This window comes from Rhinoderma darwinii, chromosome 3, assembly GCF_050947455.1.
Source record: "Rhinoderma darwinii isolate aRhiDar2 chromosome 3, aRhiDar2.hap1, whole genome shotgun sequence".
Classification (NCBI taxonomy): Eukaryota; Metazoa; Chordata; class Amphibia; order Anura; family Rhinodermatidae; genus Rhinoderma; species Rhinoderma darwinii.
In genome coordinates, this window is record NC_134689.1 from 172,941,929 (window position 1) to 172,964,098 (window position 22,170).

Here is a 22,170-nt window from a genome sequence, read left to right on the forward strand (position 1 = left end):
ACTCTTCCATGAATAAAGATGGTATCTAAAACATCCTCCAGAGCAACATCTTCCCATGATCCAGGATGATTGGAATATCCTTCCGTTTTCTGATGTGAGGCACACGGTATTATAAATTTTGAACCTCCATGTGCCTCACATTAATTTTAATTAACCCCATCATGTACCTCACACATTAACCGAATGTTGTCCATTATTACTGTGAGTCAGGTACTTGATGGGATCATTAGCAAACAAACTAAAAATGTAAACACTTGTTTGCTCACCACGTTTCCGGTCCATTTCATACTATGCTGAAATCTTGCTGGTGCTCGTAAATATGGATATATTTTGCGTCGGCAGCAGATGCAAAATGTAGCAGTATTTAGTGAAGGATGCATACTGCACTCGTTTAAATAAAACTTCCAATTTGTTTAGTCGTATTAAAAAAACAAAAGGATCAAAACAATCCCGGGAGGACACTTACACGTTTTGTACCGCTGGTGTACTTAATCATAGCTTAAGAACCCTAGCGGTTTGAAACGCTACTACTTGATGGGATCACTTACTATAATTACAATGGGCAGCGTTGGGTTAATCTGTGAGGGAAATGATGGGGTTAATTAATATTAGGCCTTTATTCACATGGCTGTGTTTGGTCCGTGATATACTGACCGTATGTCGCCCGCATTTCCTGGAATGAACACAGTTCAGGAAGCCGGGCTCCTAGCATCCATTCTCTATATAGTATGTAGATGACCTTTAGAAGTAACCAGAACCTCGACAAAACCAGACTACAATTGCTCATGTGAAACGGACTTGCATCGCAGCAAGCTAGGATATAAAATTTAGTTAACTTATTTTTTTTTTTATTTAAAAAAAACAACAAAGATGTGGGGTCCCCCCCATTTTTTTATAACCAGCAAGATTCAACATAGCAGCAGCCTAGCATTACCAGGGTGGGAAGGGCCACGGTTTTTGTCCATTCCCATCCTCGTAATGCCAGCCTGCGGCCGCCCCAGTGCCAATCCAGCACTACAGATTGTCCGGCACTTCCTAGCACTCGTGGGCGTCAGGGTAATAATGGGTTAAGTGCTAGCCTTTTTACTGGCTAAGGGATTATTTACACGAACGTGTAATACGTCCGTGCAACGCGCGTGATTTTCACGCTTGTCGCACGGACCTATGTTAGTCTATGTGGCCGTGCAAACTGTCAGTGATTTTTACGCAGCGGGTGTCCGCTGCGTAACACTCATGACGTGTCCTATATTTGTGCGTTTCTATCGCATCACGCACCCATTGAAGTCAATGGGTGTGTGAAAACCAAGCGCAGCACACGGAAGCACTTCCGTGTGATTCGCGCAAGAGCAGTAAAAAGTATGAATGTAAACAGAAAAGCACGTGGTGCTTTTGTTTTCAAACATACAGAGTGTCATAATGATGGTGGCTGCGCGAAAATCACGCAGCCACGCCTCATATGGTGATGACACACAGAGCTGTTAAGTACATTTTGCGCGCGCAAAAAGCAGCGTTTTTTGCATGTGCAAAACGCACACGCTCATGTAAATCCGGCCTCACACTAACCCCTGCCTTAGTAATGGATGTCGTCAAACAGACAACTGCCATTATCAAGGCGCTAATAAAGTATTAAAGACATGAGACCTAAGAAAATATTTTTGTTGAAATAAAATCTCTCCCCCACAATCCTCGCTAAACATTTTGTTTAACCCCTTAATGACCGGGCCATTTTGCACGTTAATGACCAAGGATTATTTTTTGTTTTTTCACGGTCGCATTCCAAGAGTCATAACTGTTTTTGTATTCCGTCTATCTAGCCGTATAAGGGCTTGTTTTTTGCGGGACGAGTTGTATTTTGTAATTGTACCATTTTTAGATGCTTATAATATATCGATTAACTTTATTTTAGGAGAGAATTGAAAATAAGCAGCTATTCCAGCATTGATTTTCACGTTACAAATTTACGCCGTTTACTATGCAGCGTAAATAACATGTTCACTTTATTCTATGGATCGGCACGATTACGGGGATACCAAATATGTAGAGGTTTTAGATGTTTTCCTACGTTTGCACAATAAAAAGCCTTTTAGAAAAAAATTACTTGTTTTTGCATCGCCGCATTCCAAGAGCGGTAAAGTTTTTATTTTTCCGTCAATGTGGCCGTATGTGGGCTTGATTTTTGCGGGCCAATGTGTAGTTTTCATTAGTACTATTTTGGGGTACATAGGACTTATAGATTAATTTTTTATGGGGGGAATGGGAGAAAAGAGAGAATTTTGCAGTTGTTTTTTTTGGACGCCGTTCATCCGGCGGTTTAATTAATGTGTTCATTTTATTGTTCAAGTCGTTACGATCGCGGGGATACCATATATGTGTATGTGTGATTTGTTTTGACACTTTTACTAAATAAAATCACTTTTTGGGCAAAAAAAGTCGTTTGATTTTCACTGTAATAATTTTTTATTTTTTTTTCACCAACTTTATTTAACTGATTGCCATTTTTTTTTTTAGTCCCACCAGGGGACTTCACTATGCGATGTGCCGATCGCATATATAATGCTTTGGTATACTTAGTATACCAAAGCATTATTGCCTGTCAGTGTAAAACTAACAGGCAACCTGTTAGGCGATGCCTCCGACATCGCCTAACAGGCAGATGCTGAAGGCAGACCTGGGGGTCTTTGTTAGACCCCCCGCTGCCATGGAAACCCGACGGCGACCCGCGATTTGTTTGCGGGGGCACCGATGGGGTGTCACTATTGACAGCGGCATTTTATTGGGTTAAACTGCCGGAATCGGAGCGCGCTTCGATTCCGGCAGGAGCCAGGCTGTATATAACAGCCGTGCTCCTGCCGCTGATCGCGTGGGTACAGTGACAGTACCCGCGCCATCACAGGACGGATATATCCGTCCTCCTGCGCGAACTAGCAGCTGCAGAGGACGGATATATCCGTCCTTCGGCGTTAAGAGGTTACAAAAAACAACATGCAGTGGAACCTGCAAAAGAAAAACAATTCATTTAGGCCTCAAGCACACTTTATTGAAATGCCAGTGTGCTAGAAGTTTTTTTTATTTTTTTTTTAATGGATATCACACTGACACAATTATTTCTATGGGGCCAATCACACTTCTGTTTTTTTTTGTTTTTTTTAACTGAACCGTGTGGCCGTACCGACAAAAAGTAGAACAGGTCCTATTACTGTCCGTTTTTTGCGGAACAGTCTCTGCCATTCCATTCATTTGGTCAGTTGAAACGGACCGTACACTGAAGCCATCCATGTTTGGTCCGTGTTTCACGGATCCGTGCTCTGCGGCTGTACGATGAGCAACAGATGAGAGCATGAGGCCTTAGTAATATAAAAAATACTTATATTCCCCTACAGCAGACCTCTGTCTTCTCCCTGCGCCACAATGTAAAGTAGGTGTCCAATGAAAAATAATTCCATTAGGGCAAAAAAAATAACCTGTGAACGGGTCAACTACACTAGCGTTTCTTGTGAAGTGGTTTTTAAAACAAAGGGATTTTGATGCATTTTTTTTGCGGGTTTTGTGTGCGCTTTTTGCACCTTTTTGTGGCGCGTAGTTAGGACTCCCACTGACTCTTGTATCATCTGACGCATTTTGCGCACCAAAGACTTGATCTGACGCCTTTTTTATCCAAAGTGTTTTCTAAACGCTTACATAAAAGAGCGTAGGAAGTACTAACGCCTCACTTTCCCATTGATGTATATGGAAAGCGTTTGATGCGTTTTTGTTTTTTTTTTTTTTTTACGAATTTTGTGTGCGCTTTTTGCGTAATTAGGACTCCCATTGACTATGGGATAATTTGGTATGTTTTACGTGCCAGAGAATTGACGCAACTTTATTTACGTAACGCGTTTTTTTTTTTTTTTTTACAAACTCTTGCATAAAAAAAAAGCACGTATGCACTAACTATGCGCTTTCCCATTTATGTAAATGAAAAGCTTAATCAAGCATTTTGACGCATTGTTGAGCACGTAAAATGTACCAAAAAAAGCGTCAAATACACGCCATGTGAACCTGTCAACTGAAAAGTCATTCACCACAGAGTCTTCCCTCTTGACTTTCATCATCCTTCGCCTTTTGGTGTGTCCTAGAGCTCTACCAGCTGCCATTTTACAATCTCTTCAAAAATGGACCTGAACACTGCTTAGCAATTTGAAGACACCTTTCACTGGCTTCTAGCCAAAAATAGCACACGCACACGCACACGCGTCAGGTTGCTTTGCCTGATTCACCTTGCTGTAGTTCTTGGAAGTGCTCCCTCTGGTGGCCAACATAGGAAAAAATTTCAAATTATTAAATTTTTAATACTTCCCACCTTGTGTAAGAAAGACAAAAAAATATATAATAAAAAGAAGTAACTTAAAAAAAATGTTTAATTCACGACACATTCCCTTTTAAAGTGTACCTATAATTTAAAAAAAATCACTATCATTAAAAATGGCACTTATCGATTAAAACGAAGCGACAGAAGCGCTCGGGTGATATCTGTCCCGCTTCGTTTCTGCTTTCCTCAGAAAGCCGAGCGAGCGGTGCACGGGCTCAATAGAAAGTGAGTCCATACACTGCTCACTCTGCTTTTCCGTGGTGAGCCGAGCAAAAACGAAGCGGCGCAGCGCTCCCTTGAGCGCTTGTGCCATTGCGTTTTAGCAATGGGGGGGGGGGGCTCAGTCCCCCACCCGTCAAAACTTCTGACATGTCAAATGTATTTTGAAAGTATAGGTACACTTTAAAATCATCCTGCAAAACACCAGCACTCATACAGCTATGCTAACAAAGAAAAAATAAGTTATGGCTTTCAGAGTGCAGCAATACAAAAAAAACTTCCTTTAAATGGACACTAGCTTTTCAACAACTTTCTAATCTAATAGTATATCTGATATAAATTAACTTTATTTACTTACGGTCAAAATTTAGTTGTTTGTTCATGAAAACTATGTGTGCGGAAACTGCTACTGGGTGTCTTCCTTCCTGTAATCTGCTGTCCACCTCCTGTTAAACAAAATCTGTACCTAGTTACAGACTGACTGCAGAAAGTCTGTGTGTGGGTGTGTCTTTTCACGGCCTGTCCATAGAAGCCTAGGGAGGGGAGAGCAGGAGCGAGTAGAGAGAGAAAGACAGGTGCTGCTTATAGAAGTTTATGGAGAGGGGAGAACAGGAGGAGGGAGCAGATACACTTCCCATACAAGTCTATGGAGGGGGAAGCAGCAGGAGGAGGGAGCCAGAGCGGAGACAGACACGCTGCCCATACAATCCTATAGAGGGGGAGCAGAGTGTGAGACATAGACACACTGCCAATCGAAGTCTATGGAGAGGGAAGGGAGGAGAAGACAGAAATATACATACAGATGTTCTGCAGCTTCTGGTAAGTGTTATATCTCACCCCAGTTCTGGATTCTCTGCTACACTGCTCATTACTGCTGTATAATGTCCTCTATGCTGCTGCAGCTTCTATATTTGTGATAGAGATAGGAGAGCAGGTTTCTCCTATTCTGTATGTGCTGTGTATAGAAGACATGATATCTGATAGCTCAAGGAAAACTGAGATTTCGAGTCTGCACAGGGCAAAACAGCTTCAAAATGCATAAGAATAATGGCCAGAAATAGCCTTATTCCTTATGAACACACAAGACAAACTTTTTTTAAAGCAACTTTTCTGAATAAGTTATCAGCACTTTTGAGCCCCCCACCCCCCTTCCAAACCCGCTAACACTTCTAGAATGCTAAGGTGGAAAGCAGTATAAATGTATCTATTTTGCCAGTGTTAGACCTTTTTCATGCTTGAAAAATGTCCTATAGTAGGACGGAAACATTGCAGTTGTGTTACTGAATAAACCACTGCGGCCCCAGCGCTGGACACAGGAAAGGTAAGTATACTAATTGCTTTGCTTTCTTGTGTTACTTATTTTTTTTTTTTATTTTTTTTGCAGGTTCGTTGTTTGGACTACTTTTGGATTAGAGGATTACTTTGATGACAGCGTGTTTTTTTTTTTTTTTTTTTTTTATTGTCAATAAAATGGTTAACAAGGATCGTGTGGGGGTTTATTTCAATAAAATATTTTTCCTATGTCCTTGTGTTTTTTTTTTTAAACTTTATTTATACTTCATTAGTAAGACAGGATTCACACGAGCGTGTTTGGTCCGTGATATACAGTCCGCATGTGTGCTGCATTTCCCAGACCGAACGCACTTCAGGGAGCCGGGCTCCTAGCATCATATTTATCTATGACGCTAGGAGTCCCTGCCTACCCGTGGAACTACTGTCACGTACTGAAAACATGATTACAATATGGGACAGTTTTCCAGCAACGAGGCAGGGACTCCTAGCGTCATAGATAACTATGATTCTAGGAGCTCGGCTCCCTGCAGTGTTTTCGGTCTGGGAAATGCGGCTGACGTACGGACCGAACACGCTCGTGTGAATCCGGCATAAGGGTTGCTGGTTGATTGACTGCGTCCATTACTATGGCGGGGCTTAATGTTAGCCAGTGAATAGGCTAACGCTAACCCCCATTATTACCCTGGCACCCACCGCCACCAGGGATACCGGGAAGTGCCGGGTGCGATCTAGTACCCTACCAGCTGTAGTGATTGTCGGGCTCTGGGGTGGCTGCACGCTGGTATTATTAGAATGGGAAAGGCCAGAAACCTTTGCCCATCCCACGCTGGTAATGCTAGCCTGCTGCTGCTGTGTTGTACAGTGAATATAAAAAGTCTACACACCCCTGTTAAAATACCAGGTTTTGTCATGTTACAAAATCATGATTAATTTCTGAACCTTTTCCACCTTTAATGTCACCTATAATCTAAAAAACAAAACAAAAAAAACCCACATCTTTTAGGGTATAAAAATAACAAAAATAATGTGGTTGCATAAAAATGCACACCCTTAAACTAATACTTTGTTTAATTAGCCTTTTGACTTCATGACCGTATTCAGTCTTTTTGGGTAGAAGTCTGTCAGCATGGCGCATCTTGACTTGGCGATTGTTGCCCACTCGTCCTTGCAAAAGTTCTCAATCTGTCACATTGCGAGGGCATCTCCTGTGTACAGCCCTCTTCAGGTCCTGCCACAAATTTTCAATGGGATTCAGGTCTGGGCTCTGGCTGGGCCATGCCGAAACTTTGATCTGGTGAAGCTGTTGTTTTGTTGATATGGAGGTATGCTTTGGTTCATTGTTGTGCTGAAAGGTGAAATCCTTCTCCAGCTTTTTTTTATTTTTATTATAATAAAGCAGAGGCCTGCAGGTTTTGTGGCAATATTGACTGATATTTGGAACTGTTCATAGTTCCCTCCACCTTGACTAAAGCCCCAATTTCAATTGCAGAAAAACAGCCCGAAAGCATAATGCTGCCTCCTCCATGCTGCACTGTGGGTATAGTGTTCTTTTGGTGATGTGCAGTGTTGGCTTTGTGCCAAACATACCTTTTGGAATTATGGCCAAAAAGTTCAACCTTGGTCTCATCAGACCATAACATGTTTTCCCATATGCTTTTGGCAGACTTGATGTAGGTCTTTGCAAAAGATAGCCGGGTTTGGATGTTTTTCTTTGTTAGAAAAGGCTTCTGACTTGCCACCCTACCACACAGCCCAGTCATATGAAGAATGCGGGAGATTGTTGTCACATGCACTACACAACCAGTACTTGCGAGAAAGTCCTGCAGCTCCTTTAATGTTACTGTAGGCATCTTGGTAGCCTCCCGGACCAATTTTTGTCTTGTGTTTTCATCAAGTTTTGAGGGACGTCCAGTTCTTGATAATGTCACTGTTGTGCAAAATTTAATCCACTTCTTGATGACCGTCTTCACTGTGTTCCATGGTATATCTAATGTCTTGGAAATTCTTTGGTACCCTTCTCCTGACTGCCTTTCAACAATCCGATTCCTTTGATGTGTTGTAAGCGCTTTACGGACCATGGCTCTTGCTGTCACATGCAACAAAGAAAATGTCAGGAAAATCCTAATAGAACAGCTGAACTTTATATGGGGTTTCTCAGACTCACTTTAAATAATGTCAGCTGTGTACTGGCTACTATTTAACATGAGTTTAAATTTAATTGGCTAATTCTGAACAAAACATCCTCAATTATAAGAGGGTGTTCACACTTATGCAACCACATTATTGTAGGTTTGTTCATTTTACCCCCCCCCCCCCCCCCCCAAAATGATTTCAGTTTGTTTTTCAATGCAATTGTACAGATTATTGGTCACATTAAAGGTGGAAAAAGTTCTGAATGTATTAGGCTAGGTTCACACGAGCACATTAACGTCCGTAATGGACGGACGTATTTCGGCCGGAAGTCCCGGAGCGAACTCAGTGCAGGGAGCTGGGCTCCTAGCATCATAGTTATGTACGATGCTAGGAGTCCCTGCCTCTGCAGGACAACTGTCCCGTACTGTAATCATGTTTTCAGTACGGGACAGTAGTTCCATGGAGAGGCAGGGACTCCTAGCGTCGTACATAACTATGATGCTAGGAGCCCGGCTCCCTGCACTGAGTTCGGTCCGGGACTTCCGGCCGAAATACGTCCGTCCATTACGGACGTTAATGTGCTCGTGTGAACCCAGCCTTAGTCTTGTACTGATTTTTTTGACATGACAAAATCCTGGCATTTTAACAGGGGCGTGTAGTCTTTTTATATCCACTATATCTGGCTGGTTAAAAAAAAAATGGGGAGCCCCCTCATCGTTTCTTTTTTTTTAAATGACATGGGGCCCCCCCCCCATTTTTCATAACCAGCTAGATATAATACAGCAGCAGCAGGCCAGAATTACCAGGGTGGGACGGGCCACTCTTTTTGGACTTTCCCAGCCTAATGATGCCAGGCTGCGGCCGCCCCAGTTCTCGACCATCGATACAGATGGTCAGATACTGGATCGCACCCAGCTCTTCCCGGTAATAATGGGGGTTATTGTTAGGCTCTGCCTTATTAATGGATGCTGTCAATCTGAAAGCGGCCATTACTAAGGTGGTAGTAAAAGTTTAAATAAAAAGACAAAAAAAATATTTTATTGAAATAAAAATAAAAACACAACCCTCATTAACCATTTTATTGAAAATGAAGAAAAGCCGTCATTAATCTAGTCCTCGAATCTGAAGTAGTCCAACAACAGAATCTGTAAAAAAACACAAATGCACAAATGGTAGACTTAAATACAGGGCCCCAAGCCCCAGCAGACAGTAATATTATATTTACCCATTACTTCGGCTCTGGCCGCAGCGGAGGTTCTGACCCATCCAGTGTTGCAACGTTGTGTGCGGCGCATAGCGTCGTGATGTCAGGGCCTTCTGCTGCACTCCGGAATGAGGGGGAAGTATACTGTCAGTTACTATAGTAACAGGGGCCCATGTAGTTTATTACTTAGGCCCCGGTTACTATAGTAACTTTTAATAGTTGAGACCATACAGCGGCATACTACAGAGTGTGCCTTTACACCATAAGCTATTTGACACCGTATGTGGGAGACATTACTTCTAGAGGAAAATGGCTCTATTCACAATTGCACTCAGAGCTTCTGATGGTATTTCTTTCGAGGTTTATTCAGCAGTAGCACGGTCTGCAATGCTATTCTTGCTGCTAAAATCACATACGCCACAGCAGACTCTCCCCTTGCCAAGGGATCTAATTCTAAGTTAATGGAATCTGTCACTCATCGTCTGGCTTTGTCATACGACGGATCTATCGCAGCTTTGTGGCTTCCAATATAAATCAAAGCGATGGCACTGAGCTGAACAGCCTCTGTACTGTCATACATGCTCAGTCGGAGGCATGATGGCTCTATACTAAACACACACTCAGCTGAGAAGTGGATACAATTGTATTCAGTTCAGGCAATGCTCAGTGAGTTAAAGTGTAGCTAAACGTTTGACAACTTCTGACGTGTCATAGTGACATGTCAGAAGTTTGGATTGGTGGGGGTCCGAGCACTGAGACCCCCACCAATCGCTAGAATGAAGCAGCTGAAGCGCTTGTGTGAGCGCTCATCCACTTCATGTCTGTTCAGCTTTTTCCGGAAAGCCGATGTATCGGAGAACGGGCTCATAGACTTTCTATTGAGTCTGTACACCAATACATTTATTTCCGGAAAAAGCTGAACAGACACGAAGCGGCTGAGCTCTCACACAAGCACTTCAGCTGCTTCGTTCCAGCGGTCTTGGTGCTCTGACCCCCACCAATCCAAACTTCTGACGTGCCGCTATGACATGTCAGAAGTTTGTCAAACGTTTAGCACCCATCTCTAGAACGTTGCCCCCTAAACCCCGTTCTAGCTGTGTCTGCTATCACTGACTACCGGCCACTTCCTGACTTTATGGTCGGGAGTTAACGAATGAGCTACGCTGTTTCCTTAACTCCCATAGTATTGAATAGCAGTTACAGAGGCAGCGTAGCATGCGAGCTACGTTGTTTCCGTAACTCCCATTCGCTTCTATGGGACTTACGAAAACACTATCTCAGCGAGCTACGCCGGTTTCACCTTCATGGCCGGAAATCAGCCGACACACACAAAGAGGTAGAACGGGGTTTAGGGGCACCGTTCTAGACATAGGTGCGGGTCCCAGAGGTGGGACCCGCATCAATCTGACATTTATGACATATCCTGTGGATATGTCATAAATGTCCCTCGTGGGAAAACCCCTTTAAGAAGAGTGAACATCACTAGATGAGCCCTTACCGTCTAATGTAGTGTCTGTCTAAATGTATCCTGAAGCCTTGATCTCAGGAGCAATGTAGTGTATGTCCTTCATAAGGGAATGTAGTGATGAGCATGTGTTTCCAATACTGGAGAAGCCGTTTACGTGTGTATTTTTTATACTCCTGACAGATATAACCATTTTATTTTTAAAACTACAGCTCTCTAATAGCTGGAAACTTTTGTATCTTATTCTGTCAGGTGTAAGAATTTCTCTGTCTCTTTCTGGAATCCCTATTGGATGCTGCCCCCTGGTGTGTGTGGAAAAGACTGCTTTTGGGAAGCTGCTTTTAGGTAGGACTTGTCTTTATGGATTTGCTAAAGGAATAGGTGCCGGTCTATGGGTTTCTCAGGTGGGAGTAATACTCAGTCGTGTATTTGAGTCTAAGCTTATTTGGTGTGATATCATTTTTTTGTCGAATATCTGTATCTTTCGCCATAAATATGAACAAAATTAAAGGTATTGTCTAGTTTGAAATCAATTGGCATGAGGGTATGTTCACATGGTTTGATTAAATCACTGTTAATTGTTGCGATAACCACTGCAAAATCGTAGTAATCGCAGCAATAAATTGCGATTTGACCACACCTTGTGAATATACCCTTATTGTTAAAGGACTGCTGCGGTCATCTCGACCAAAGAATTACTCAAGAAGTGTCTCTCCACCCTAGCTTGCATAGGGTGTCCTTAAAGGGATCCTGTCACCAGCATTTCACCTATTGAACTTTACTTCTCCCCCACTAGCTGCTGCTATAAAAAGTTCATCGGCGTTATCCCCGCTCCTAAACTCCTCCTCCGACTGTAAATAACGGTCTGCAAACATTTTGCGCCTTTTATCGTAGTAATCCGGTGTCCCTTTGTGCGCACACCAAAAGAGGACATCAATGCACAAGCGCAGGATTTTGTGTGCTGGGGGAAGGCGAGGAGCTGTCAATCAAAAGTAAGGAGGCCGGTAAACTCGGAAAGACTTGAGGAATGAAGATGTGACTCTTTCCAAACGAAGATCTGACTCTTTTCAAACGAAGATCTGACTCTTTTATGCTCATTAGCATGCGGTGTGGGAACACTAAAAAGCTAAATACTAAAGCTACAGAGCCGACTAAGAAGACAATTTATAGGTTATATAGAAATTATTTTTCACCCACTACCACAAGGTATAGTCGGTTTAATAGGTGAAATGCTGGTGACAGGTTCCCTTTAAAGGCTATGTATGGGCACCTTTGCAAACTTTTTTGTTAGACATTTTTATTTAAAAAAAAAAGTATCAGTGTGTTTGGTGCAACTTTCTAATGATTTTTTATTAAAAATAATTAATAAGCTGTTTTGTATCCAGTATACAGAGCATACATTCATTTAACCCTAAAAAACACAAAAATAAAGTTGTGTGGTTTCCATTTCTTTTGCTGTTTCACATTGAAGTAGTTGGGGATGGGTCACACACCCAAAAAATAAATAAAAAAATACACATATACACTGCGTTCCAAATTATTATGCAAATGTTATTTTTCGCTGATTTTCCTAAATAGTCGATGCAAATGACAGTCAGTATGATCTTCAAGCCATCAACCGTTGGAGTATAATGCAAATTTTATTGAACAAATCTCCTAATGATAACAGATTTTTTTTTAGAAGTAAAAAACTCAAAATGCACTGTTTCAAATTATTATGCACAACAGAGATAAAACATTTTAAAGGTTGTAAAGAGAACTAAAAAGGTCATTTGTTGAATTTGCAGCATCAGGAAGTCATATTTACAGAAATCAAAAGCTCTTTCAATCAAAAAAACCTTAACAGGCCAAGTTACATGTTAACATAGGACCCCTTCTTTGATATCACCTTCACAATTCTTGCATCCATTGAATTTGTGAGTATTTGGACCGTTTCTGCTTGAATATCTTTGCAGGATGTCAGAATAGCCTCCCAGATCTTCTGTTTTGATGTGAACTGCCTCCCACCCTCATAGATATTTTGCTTGAGGATGCTCCAAAGGTTCTCAATAGGGTTGAGGTCAGGGGAACATGGGGGCCACCCCATGAGTTTCTCTCCTTTTATGCCCATAAGCAGCCAATGACAGAGAGGTATTCTTTGCAGCATGAGATGGTGCATTGTCATGCATGAACATAATTTTGCTACAGAAGGCACGATTCTTCTTTTTGTACCACGGAAGAAAGTGGTCAGTCATAAACTCTACGTACTTTGCAGAGGTCATTTTCACACCGTCAGGGACCCTAAAGGGGCCTACCAGCTCTCTCCCCATGATTCCAGCCCAAAACATGACTCCGCCACCTCCTTACTGACGTCTCAGCCTTGTTGGGACATGATGGCCATTCACCAACCATCCACTACTCCATCCATCTGGACCATCCAGGGTTGCACGGCACTCATCAGTAAACAACACAGTTTGAAAATTAGTCTTCATGTATTTCTGAGCCCACTGCAACCGTTTCTGCTTGTGAGCATTGTTTAGGGGTGGCCGAATAATAGCTTTATGCACACTTGCAAACCTCTGGAGGATCCTAGACCTTGAGGTTCGTGGGACTCCAGAGGCACCAGCGGCTTCAAATATCTGTTTGCTGCTTTGCAATGGCATTTTAGCAGCTGCTCTCCTAATCCTATTAATTTGTCTGGCAGAAACCTTCCTCATTATGCCTTTATCTGAATGAACCCGTCTGTGCTCTGAATCACCCACAAATCTTTTCACAGTACGATGATCACGCCTACGTTTTCTTGAAATATACAATGTTTTCATACCTTGTCCAAGCTAATGCACTATTTCACGCTATTCAGCAGCAGAGAGATCCTTTTTCTTTCCCATATTGCTTGAAACCTGGGGCCTGCTTAATGTGGAACGTCCTTCTTAAGTAGTTTTCCTTTGATTGGGCACCCCTGGCAAACTAATTATCACAGGTGTCTGAGATTGATTACAAAGACCCAAAGAGCCCTAAGACACAATACCATCCATGAGTTTCATTGAAAAACTAATAATTAAATGTTTATGACACTTAAATCCAATGTGTATAATAATTTGGAACACGGTGTATACAGTATATTGCTAAATTTATTAAGTGGCGTAGACAATTTTTTAAAAAGCGTGTAACAAGGGGTGTGGCTTAAGCAACGTGGTATAGTGCAAGGGCATGACTTGAGATGCGACACCGTCACAAAAAAATGGTGTTAACGAAGCTGACTAATATGTGTTATCAGGAAATTTATCATACAGCGTGTACCACTTTGATAAATTAGCATTTTCTGACTGCCTTGTCTAAGTATACTCTGTCTAAATCTTACAGTATTAGTAAATCTGCCCAATTGTGGTGTGTTAATGAGATTTCACATCCCATGTATTACAGTGTAACCTCTAACCTCTGTGACAATTTATCTATTTGGTCTGTCCTGATTTATGTACTATGGGTAATTTATTATAACTGGCACTAGTCTCTCTCCTCCAGGGCAGTGGCATCAACTAGGCACAAGTCCTGCCCACATTTGTATGTACTGGAAAAAGTGGCACAAGGGCTTCATAAATATGGCGTCTCGCCCCAGCGGCATATTTACATCAGAAAACTTGCGTAATTACATTTAGAAGTCTGCCCCAATGTATTTACTATTCAGGTACATCCAAGCGATTGTTCTGAAGTGCTGCTCTGTTTTTCTGAATGTATGGATGTACCGATGTACATGAATAGGATGTAACCAGTGAACACCAAATGGAGAGCCCCTGGAAAGCGCAGTTCCTGCTTTAGCAGACTTGACAAAACCATATATTCCTGCCGCTGCACCCCCTTCAGTTAGGACAAACTGTTTAAAAAAAGATATTTGGGTAGAAAAGTTGATTGATCAGTCCTGTCAAACTGTTCCTCTAAATGACTCTTCACAACCACCTCCAGTTCATGCATATTTATACCCTGCCATATGACTATCCTAAAGGACTGGGTACATCTAATGAGCCAGCAACAAAATGCTGCAGGGCCTGGTCCATACAAACCGGATGAGAAGCGATTGATATGGAAATTATTCAGCTATATGAGCTGATAATTGACAGTCCCAGCATCCGCAACCCCATTTATGTTATCTACTATGTCTTTATTATATGTTATATACAATTGAAATGTGTGTAGAAAAATGTACGCATTCCCTTCTAGAAAAAAATAACTTGAAATTGTGGAAAGGTTATATATTTATAGGTTCTTTTAATTCACACTTTGCTTTGTACGAATATGGACAGAAAATATATTTAATCTGTGTATCTTGCTACATTTAGCTAGGAAATACTGCCATCTTGTGGCCATCTTTCAGCACTACATAACTGACATAAATTCTACTAAGTAGTAGTGCTCCTTACTGTTTATAAGTGTTCTTTAAGTCTGCCCCCTCTTTAACCTCAATGATATTAAAAAATAATTTAGCTTTACTTTTTTGGTAATAGAAGTGCACAGCCCCAAGGAATAATTCAATGTTTTCCTGCTCCGTCAGCAGTATACAGACGTAGCCACAGTCCTTTTACGATTGAAATCTCCCTGAATTGAAATTAGACACGTGACTCCAGAGTGCAGCATGATACCAAGTCAGCAAGATTTCTGTATGTCAGTTTCAGTGTGAATCCACATTAGAATGGCAATATCGAGCCTTCTGAGCGACATTCGGACAAGGCATGGTTGTTGGCGCTAGACTAGCCGGGCTCCAGTATTTGAAAAAACTGACAACCTTGTGTGGTTCTCTCATGTACCGGTGTTGCGAGTATACAGAGAATGGTGTCATCGATGAAAAACATCCAGCGAGAGGGGGAAACCGGTGACTGGAAACAACTTGTAGATGAAAAGGGTGAGAGGAGGATGAGCAAAAGAGCGCAAAAAAAAAAGAATCCCTGAACCGTGGAAAAGCATCGCCTGGTCAGATGAATCCAGATTTCTGTTGCACCATGTTGACAGGAGGATCAGAATTTGTCACAAGCAGCATGAATCGATGAACCCTTCCTGTCAGGTAACAACAGTTCAGGCTGGCTGAGGTGGAGTAATGGTGTGGGGAATGTTTTCTTGACATACCCTGGGTCCACAGATACCTGTGGATGAACGTTTGAGCAGTAGGGCTTACCTAAGCATTGTGGCCGACCAACTTCGTCCCTTTATGGCAGCCCTTTACCCTATGGCAGAAGGACGCTGTAGCTGCAACTGCAAGAAACTATCCTGTCTACAGGGGGCAATATTCCTGCAGAAAAATCTCAACACCTAGTGGAATCTATGCCACGATAAATTGCTGCAGTTCTGAAGGTCAAAGTAAGTCCAACACAGGTGTTTCTAATAAAGTGGCCATTCGGTGTATGTATTCTGTCATAATGGCCATCAGCAGTAGGTGAATAGATTTCCCAGCAGCTGCTATCTTCTAATACCTAAACCCTAATGCTTGCAAAGACTGAGCTAATGTATATGTAGGGGTAGGGCTGGGCGATTAATCACATTAAATCGCCCTCGAGGCCTCTGACCATTCTGTTTTTTACCAGAATCGTTAAATCCGATTTTTTTAAGTGGCAACGCGCTGCAGGAGGAAGCCCTGGTGACTGTCTGGTCCGCCCCGCCGCCTCGTGACTGCTTGGTCCGCCCTGTTCTGTCTCTGCTTCCCCATGAAACTGCTGTTCTGTAGTGAACAAAATGATACGGGACAGAACAGCAGTTCCGTGGGGGAGACTCCTCGTATCTAGCCACACTGCCCTGTAGATAGCATCGTCCCCCCTTGCAGAACGCATCCCCCTCACTTGCAGATCGCGTCACCCTGTGTCACTATATGGGGGCCCTGTGTCACTATATGGGGGGCCTTGTGTCACTATCTATGGGGACATTCCGGCACTATCTACGGGGACATTGTGGCACTATCTATGTGGGACATTGCATCACTATCTACATAGGCACTATGGCGTTTTCAGGGGATTGGGACAAAATAAACCCTGACCAAGGAAATCCATTTGGAGACTCTAATGCAAAATGGTCAAGAGATTCTGACAATTGATCAGTTTATAATGCCCATTTTCTTTCACTCTCGTGTGACTGTAGCCTGACTGACTGATGCCAGGAGTCCCGTTCACGTGTACGTGATCGGCCGGGAAATCCAGCTGACAGTGTGCCTGCTCGGCACTAGCTGCCCGGCCCTGCTGCAATTTACACTGCTCTCGCCTGCAATGTCGTAAACCGGCTGAGGAGGTGACAAGCAGAGGTGCACGCAGCTCATCATTGAATATAGATTCTGTTAACCTGTTCCCTGCCGGGGAACACAGAAATTATAATCAATTAGATAGACATTTTTTCCAATAGTATTTCTGATAAAGTATTTGCAGAGGTTAAAAGTTGTGAAGTTACGTACAATTATTATGGTTACATAGTTAGTACGGTTGAAAAAAGACACATGTCCATCAAGTTCAACCAAGGGATGGGAAAAGGGAAGGGAAAAATTTCTACACATAGGAGTGAATATTTTTTTGTTCTAGGAATTTATCTAAGCCTTTCTTAAAGCCATCTACTGTCCCTGCTGTGACCAGCTCCTGCGGTAGGCTATTCCATAGATTCACAGTCCTCACAGTAAAGAAGGCTTGTCGCCTCTGCAGGTTGAACCTTTTTTTCTCCAGACGGAGGGAGTGCCCCCTTGTTTTTTGAGGGGGTTTTACAAGGAACAGGATTTCACCATATTTTTTTGTATGTGCCATTAATATATTTATATAAGTTAATCATGTCCCCCGTTAGTCGTCTTTTTTCAAGGCAAAATAGGTTTAGTTCTTTTAATCTTTCCTCATAACTTAGATTCTCCATGCCCCTTATTAGCTTCGTTGCTCTTTTTTGTATTTTTTTCCAATTCCAGGGCATCCTTTCTATGAACTGGAGCCCAGAACTGAACTCCATATTCTAGATGAGGCCTCACTAATGCTTTGTAAAGTGGTAATATTATATCCCTGTCCCGCGAGTCCATGCTTCTTTTAATACACGACAATATCTTGCTGGCCTTTGAAGCAGCTGATTGACATTGCATGCTGTTATTTAGTTTATGATTTACTTGTACACCCAGATCCTTCTCAACAAGTGACTCCCCCAGTATAGCTCCCCCTAGGATATATGATGCAAGCAGGTTGTTGGTACCCAGATGCATAACTTTACATTTATCGACATTAAATTTTACTTGCCAAGTGGAACACTTAGGCCCCATGCACACGAACGTAAAAACGCCCGTAATCACGGGCCGTAATTACGGCCTGTAATTACTGGCCTTTAGACTTCTATTGGCCACGGGTACCTCCCCGTATGCTTACGGGAAGGTGCCCGTGCCGTTGAAAAATATAGAACATGTCCTATTTCAGGCCGTTATTACGGCACAGGCAGGCCCATAGAAGTCTATGGGGCTCCTGTAATTACGGGTGACTACGTGTGTGCACCCGTAATTACGGGAGCGTTGCTAGGCGACGTCAGTGGATAGTCACTGTCCAGGGTGCTGAAAGAGTTAAACAATCGGCAGTAACTGTTTCAGCACCCTGGACAGTGGCTACCGATCACAATGTAGATCAACCTGTAAAAAAAATAGAAGTTCCTACTTACCGAGAACTCCCTGCTTCTTCCTCCAGTCCGGCCTCCGGTACAGCCCATGTGACCGCTGCAGCCAATCACAGGCTGCAGCGGTCACATGGACCGCTGCGTCATCCAGGGAGGTCGGGCTGGATGTCGAAAGAGGGACGCGTCACCAAGACAACGGCCAGGTAAGTATGAACTTCTTTTACTACGGAAAGGGCTGTCCCTTCTCTATCCTGCACTGATAGAGAGAAGGGCTGCCGATTAGTGCAGTGCAATTTTGCATCGAAAACGTGCCCGTAAATACTGGTGCAATACGGGTCGAATACGTGTGACCAAGGACCCGTGTTTACTGACAGGAAAAAATACGTTCGTGTGCATGGGGCCTTAGTGTGTTCAAATACGCTTGCAATTTACGAACATCTTCCATAGACTGAATATTACTACATAGCTTGGTGTCATCTGCAAAAATAAAAATAGTGCTATTAATCCCATCCTCTATATCATTAATAAATAAGTTGAATAATAGTGGACCCAGCACTGAACCCTGGGGTACACCACTTATAACCGGGGACATTTCAGAGTAGGAATCATTGACCACAACCCTCTGGATACGCTTCTTGAGCCAATTCTCAATCCAATGACAAAATATACTTTCTAAACCTATAGTCCTTAATTGACCCATTAGACGTCTATGAGGGACAGCGTCAAATGCCTTTGCAAAGTCCAAAAACACTATATCCACAGCGGCCCCTCTGTCTAGGCTTCTGCTTACCTCTTCATAAAAACAAATCAGGTTGGTTTGACAACTTCTGTCCTAAGTAAAACCGTGCTGGCTGTCACTTATGATACTATTTTTCGTCACATAATCCTGTATATAATCCAAAAAATACAATATTTGAAGCAGCACAAATCCCGTTATCAGGAGCGGTGTCACGCTGTAAAATCAGACAAACCCAGTCTGACGTAATGTAATCTTCAGAAAAAGCGTGGTGAACAGCAGCACACGTCTCCCAAATTTCAATCAATAAGTTCTTTTATTGGTCAAACATCCAGTAAAAAATGACAACATTTCGACCTGTGACAAGTGGAGGGTCTTTCTCAAGCTTGAGAAAGACCCTCCACTTGTCACGGGTTGAAACGTTGCCATTTTTTACTGGATGTTTGACCAATAAAAGAACTTATTGATTGAAATTTGGGAGACGTGTGCTGCTGTTCACCACGCTTTTTCTGAATAATCCTGTATATAGTCTCTCAATAGCCCCTCAAACATTTTTCCCAAGATGGATGTTAAGCTTACTTGTCTATAATTACCTGGGGAAGACCTAGAGCCCTCTTTGAAAATAGGCACCACATTTGCCCTGCGCCAGTCGCTTGGCACTCTACCAGTCACTAGAAAATCTCTAAATATTATGAAAAGGGGGACAGAAATAACTGAACTAAGCTCTTTAAGAACTCTCGGGTGTAACCCATCTGGTCCCGGGGCCTTGTGCACATTTATTTAGTTTAGCTTGGACCATATCTACATTCAGCCAAATCAGTATATTAACTGATATATTAACAGCACTGGCACGGGCTACATCTGCTGCTCTTTCTTCTGTTGTATATACAGAGCTGAAGAACCCATTTAGTAACTCTGACTTCTCTTGATCCCCTGTGACCAACTCCCCATTACCACTATTTAGGGGTCCTACATGTTCAGACCTTGGCTTTTTTGCATTTATATACTTGAATAATTTTTTCTGATTTGTTTTACTATCCTTGGCCACCTGCCTTTTATTTAGTATTTTTGCTGATTTTATTACCTTTTTACAGATTTTATTACGCTCTTTATAATTTACAAAGGGTACAGCTGTACCCTCAGATTTGTATTTTTCAAATGCTCTTTTTTTGTCATGTATTGCCCTTTTTACAGAAGGTGTAAGCCATGTGGGGTTTAATTTTAGTCGTTTATACTTGTTACCTATAGGAATTAATTAATAAAATAGATTTTAAGATCCCATTTATTATTTGTACTATTATTTGACATTAGTTCTTCCCAGTCTATATCCTAAATTGCAGCCCTCATCCTGGGAAATTTGGCCTTCTTAAAATTAAGTGCTTTTGCCCTCCCAGCCTGTGTTTGTTTTTTACAGTATGTGTAAAATATTACTATATTATGATCACTGTTACCGAGCTTTTCACGAACATTGACATTCCCAACAAGCCCTGCATAGTTATAACCAGAACCAACAGAGCTACACCTCTAGTCGGGTCTTCCACAAACTGGCCCATAACATTTTCCTGCAACAGGTTGAGGAAATGTCTCCCATTTGCAGTTGAAGCCGAACCATGACACCAATTAATATCCTGGTAATCACTACAGTACCCCCCCCGGTGCTGCCCGCTCCATCTGTTTATATAGCTGGCCTTCCATCTCAGTTATATTCGGGAGTCTATAGATTACACCAAAAGTAATTTTTTCAGTGTTTTACCTTTCTTTGTAATTCCACCCACAAGGTTTCAACCTCCTCACAATCTTCACCCTCTAATGTCTCATTCACACTCACCTTCATATCACGTCTCACATATAGACATACACCACCGCCATCATATCACTTCTCACATACAGACATACATCACCGCCTTCATATCACTTCTCACATACAGACATACATCACCGCCTTCATATCACTTCTCACATACAGACATACACCACCACCTTTCCTATTTGTCCTGCCTTTCCGAAAAACTGTAAAACCCTGTAGATTTACAGCTCAGTCATGGGAAGAGTCCAGCCATGTTTCAGCAACATCAACTATATCTATATTTTCTTCCAGTACCAAGGCCTCCAGCTCCCCCATTTTGCTTGCTAGACTTCTGGCATTTGTGAACATACACTTAAACTTGCCTTTCAGTTTTTCACTTTCAGTATCAGAAATGTGATTATTTGACATTATTTGGGCATTTTTATTTTCATTGCTGTTTTGTAACAAAAGGATCTCCTTATCCTGTTGTCTAGTCCTATCCCCACAGTCTGTCCCCCCCCCCCACAATATAGTCTGACCCCTCTCTAACCTGACTGCCCCTTTATTTTCTACATTTACCTCGCTCCTCAGCCCTAGTTTAAATACTCTGCCACCCCAGCTAGAATTGTCTCCCCCAGCACAGCGGTCCCCCTTCCATTTAGGTGCAAATCATCTGCAGAATACAGTTTGTACCCCAATGAAAAGTCAGCCCAGTGCTCTAGGAACCCAAAGCTTTCTCTACACCAAGACTTCAGCCATGCATTTAACTCCCTGAGCTCCCGCTGTCTTTCCTGTGATGCGCATGGCACAGGCAGTATTCCTGAGAATACTACTTTGGAGGTCCTTCCCTTCAGCTTGTAGCCTAGTTCTTTAAAATTATTCTTAAGGCTCCTCCACCATTTATGTATTCTGTCCTTGGTTCCCACATTAACTCCTCATTTTAACTCCGGTTTAGTAACTCCACTTGATATACAAGCAACTTAATTTAGCAAGGGCAAAACAGAGCAAGCTCAACTGAGGCCTGCAGGCTTTTTATCACCTGAGAGCAGTTAACCCCTACCCTTAGTCAGCTGCACAGCAGGACAGAAAAAGTATTTAAAACTTTATTTATATAAAGAAAATAATTTATTAATCGATCTCTTGGTATTTTCTTCAGTTTATTATAACAATAATAAGAAAATAGAGATCCAAATCGAAAATCGCACATAGGGTTGAAAAAAAATCTAGATTTTATGGCAAAATCGCCCAGCCTTATGTAAGGGAATAGCTCATATATGAATTCCCCAACATACTGGTTGTAGCTTTATCTTTTGCAGATGAATCTGTGTTGTAATGTGAAGTATGGTGACAATTTCTGTGCAGCGCTGCGGAATATATTGGCTGTATATAAGCAAGGGAAAATAAAGTT

General features: G+C 42.2%; 1 protein-coding gene across 2 annotated transcripts in view; it reads left to right on the plus strand.

The window, feature by feature from the left end:
* The window catches only part of GXYLT1 (glucoside xylosyltransferase 1), a 47,969-nt gene that overhangs the window by 5,208 nt on the left and 20,591 nt on the right, over window positions 1-22,170 (plus strand). The window contains exon 2 of one of the 2 annotated variants that reach the window (XM_075855031.1): window positions 10,915-11,007. The exons of the other annotated variant lie outside the window; for it this stretch is intronic. Coding sequence (XP_075711146.1) covers window positions 10,915-11,007 — 93 coding nt within the window. The remainder of the gene's footprint in view (window positions 1-10,914; window positions 11,008-22,170) is intronic. 2 annotated transcript variants of the gene reach the window in all.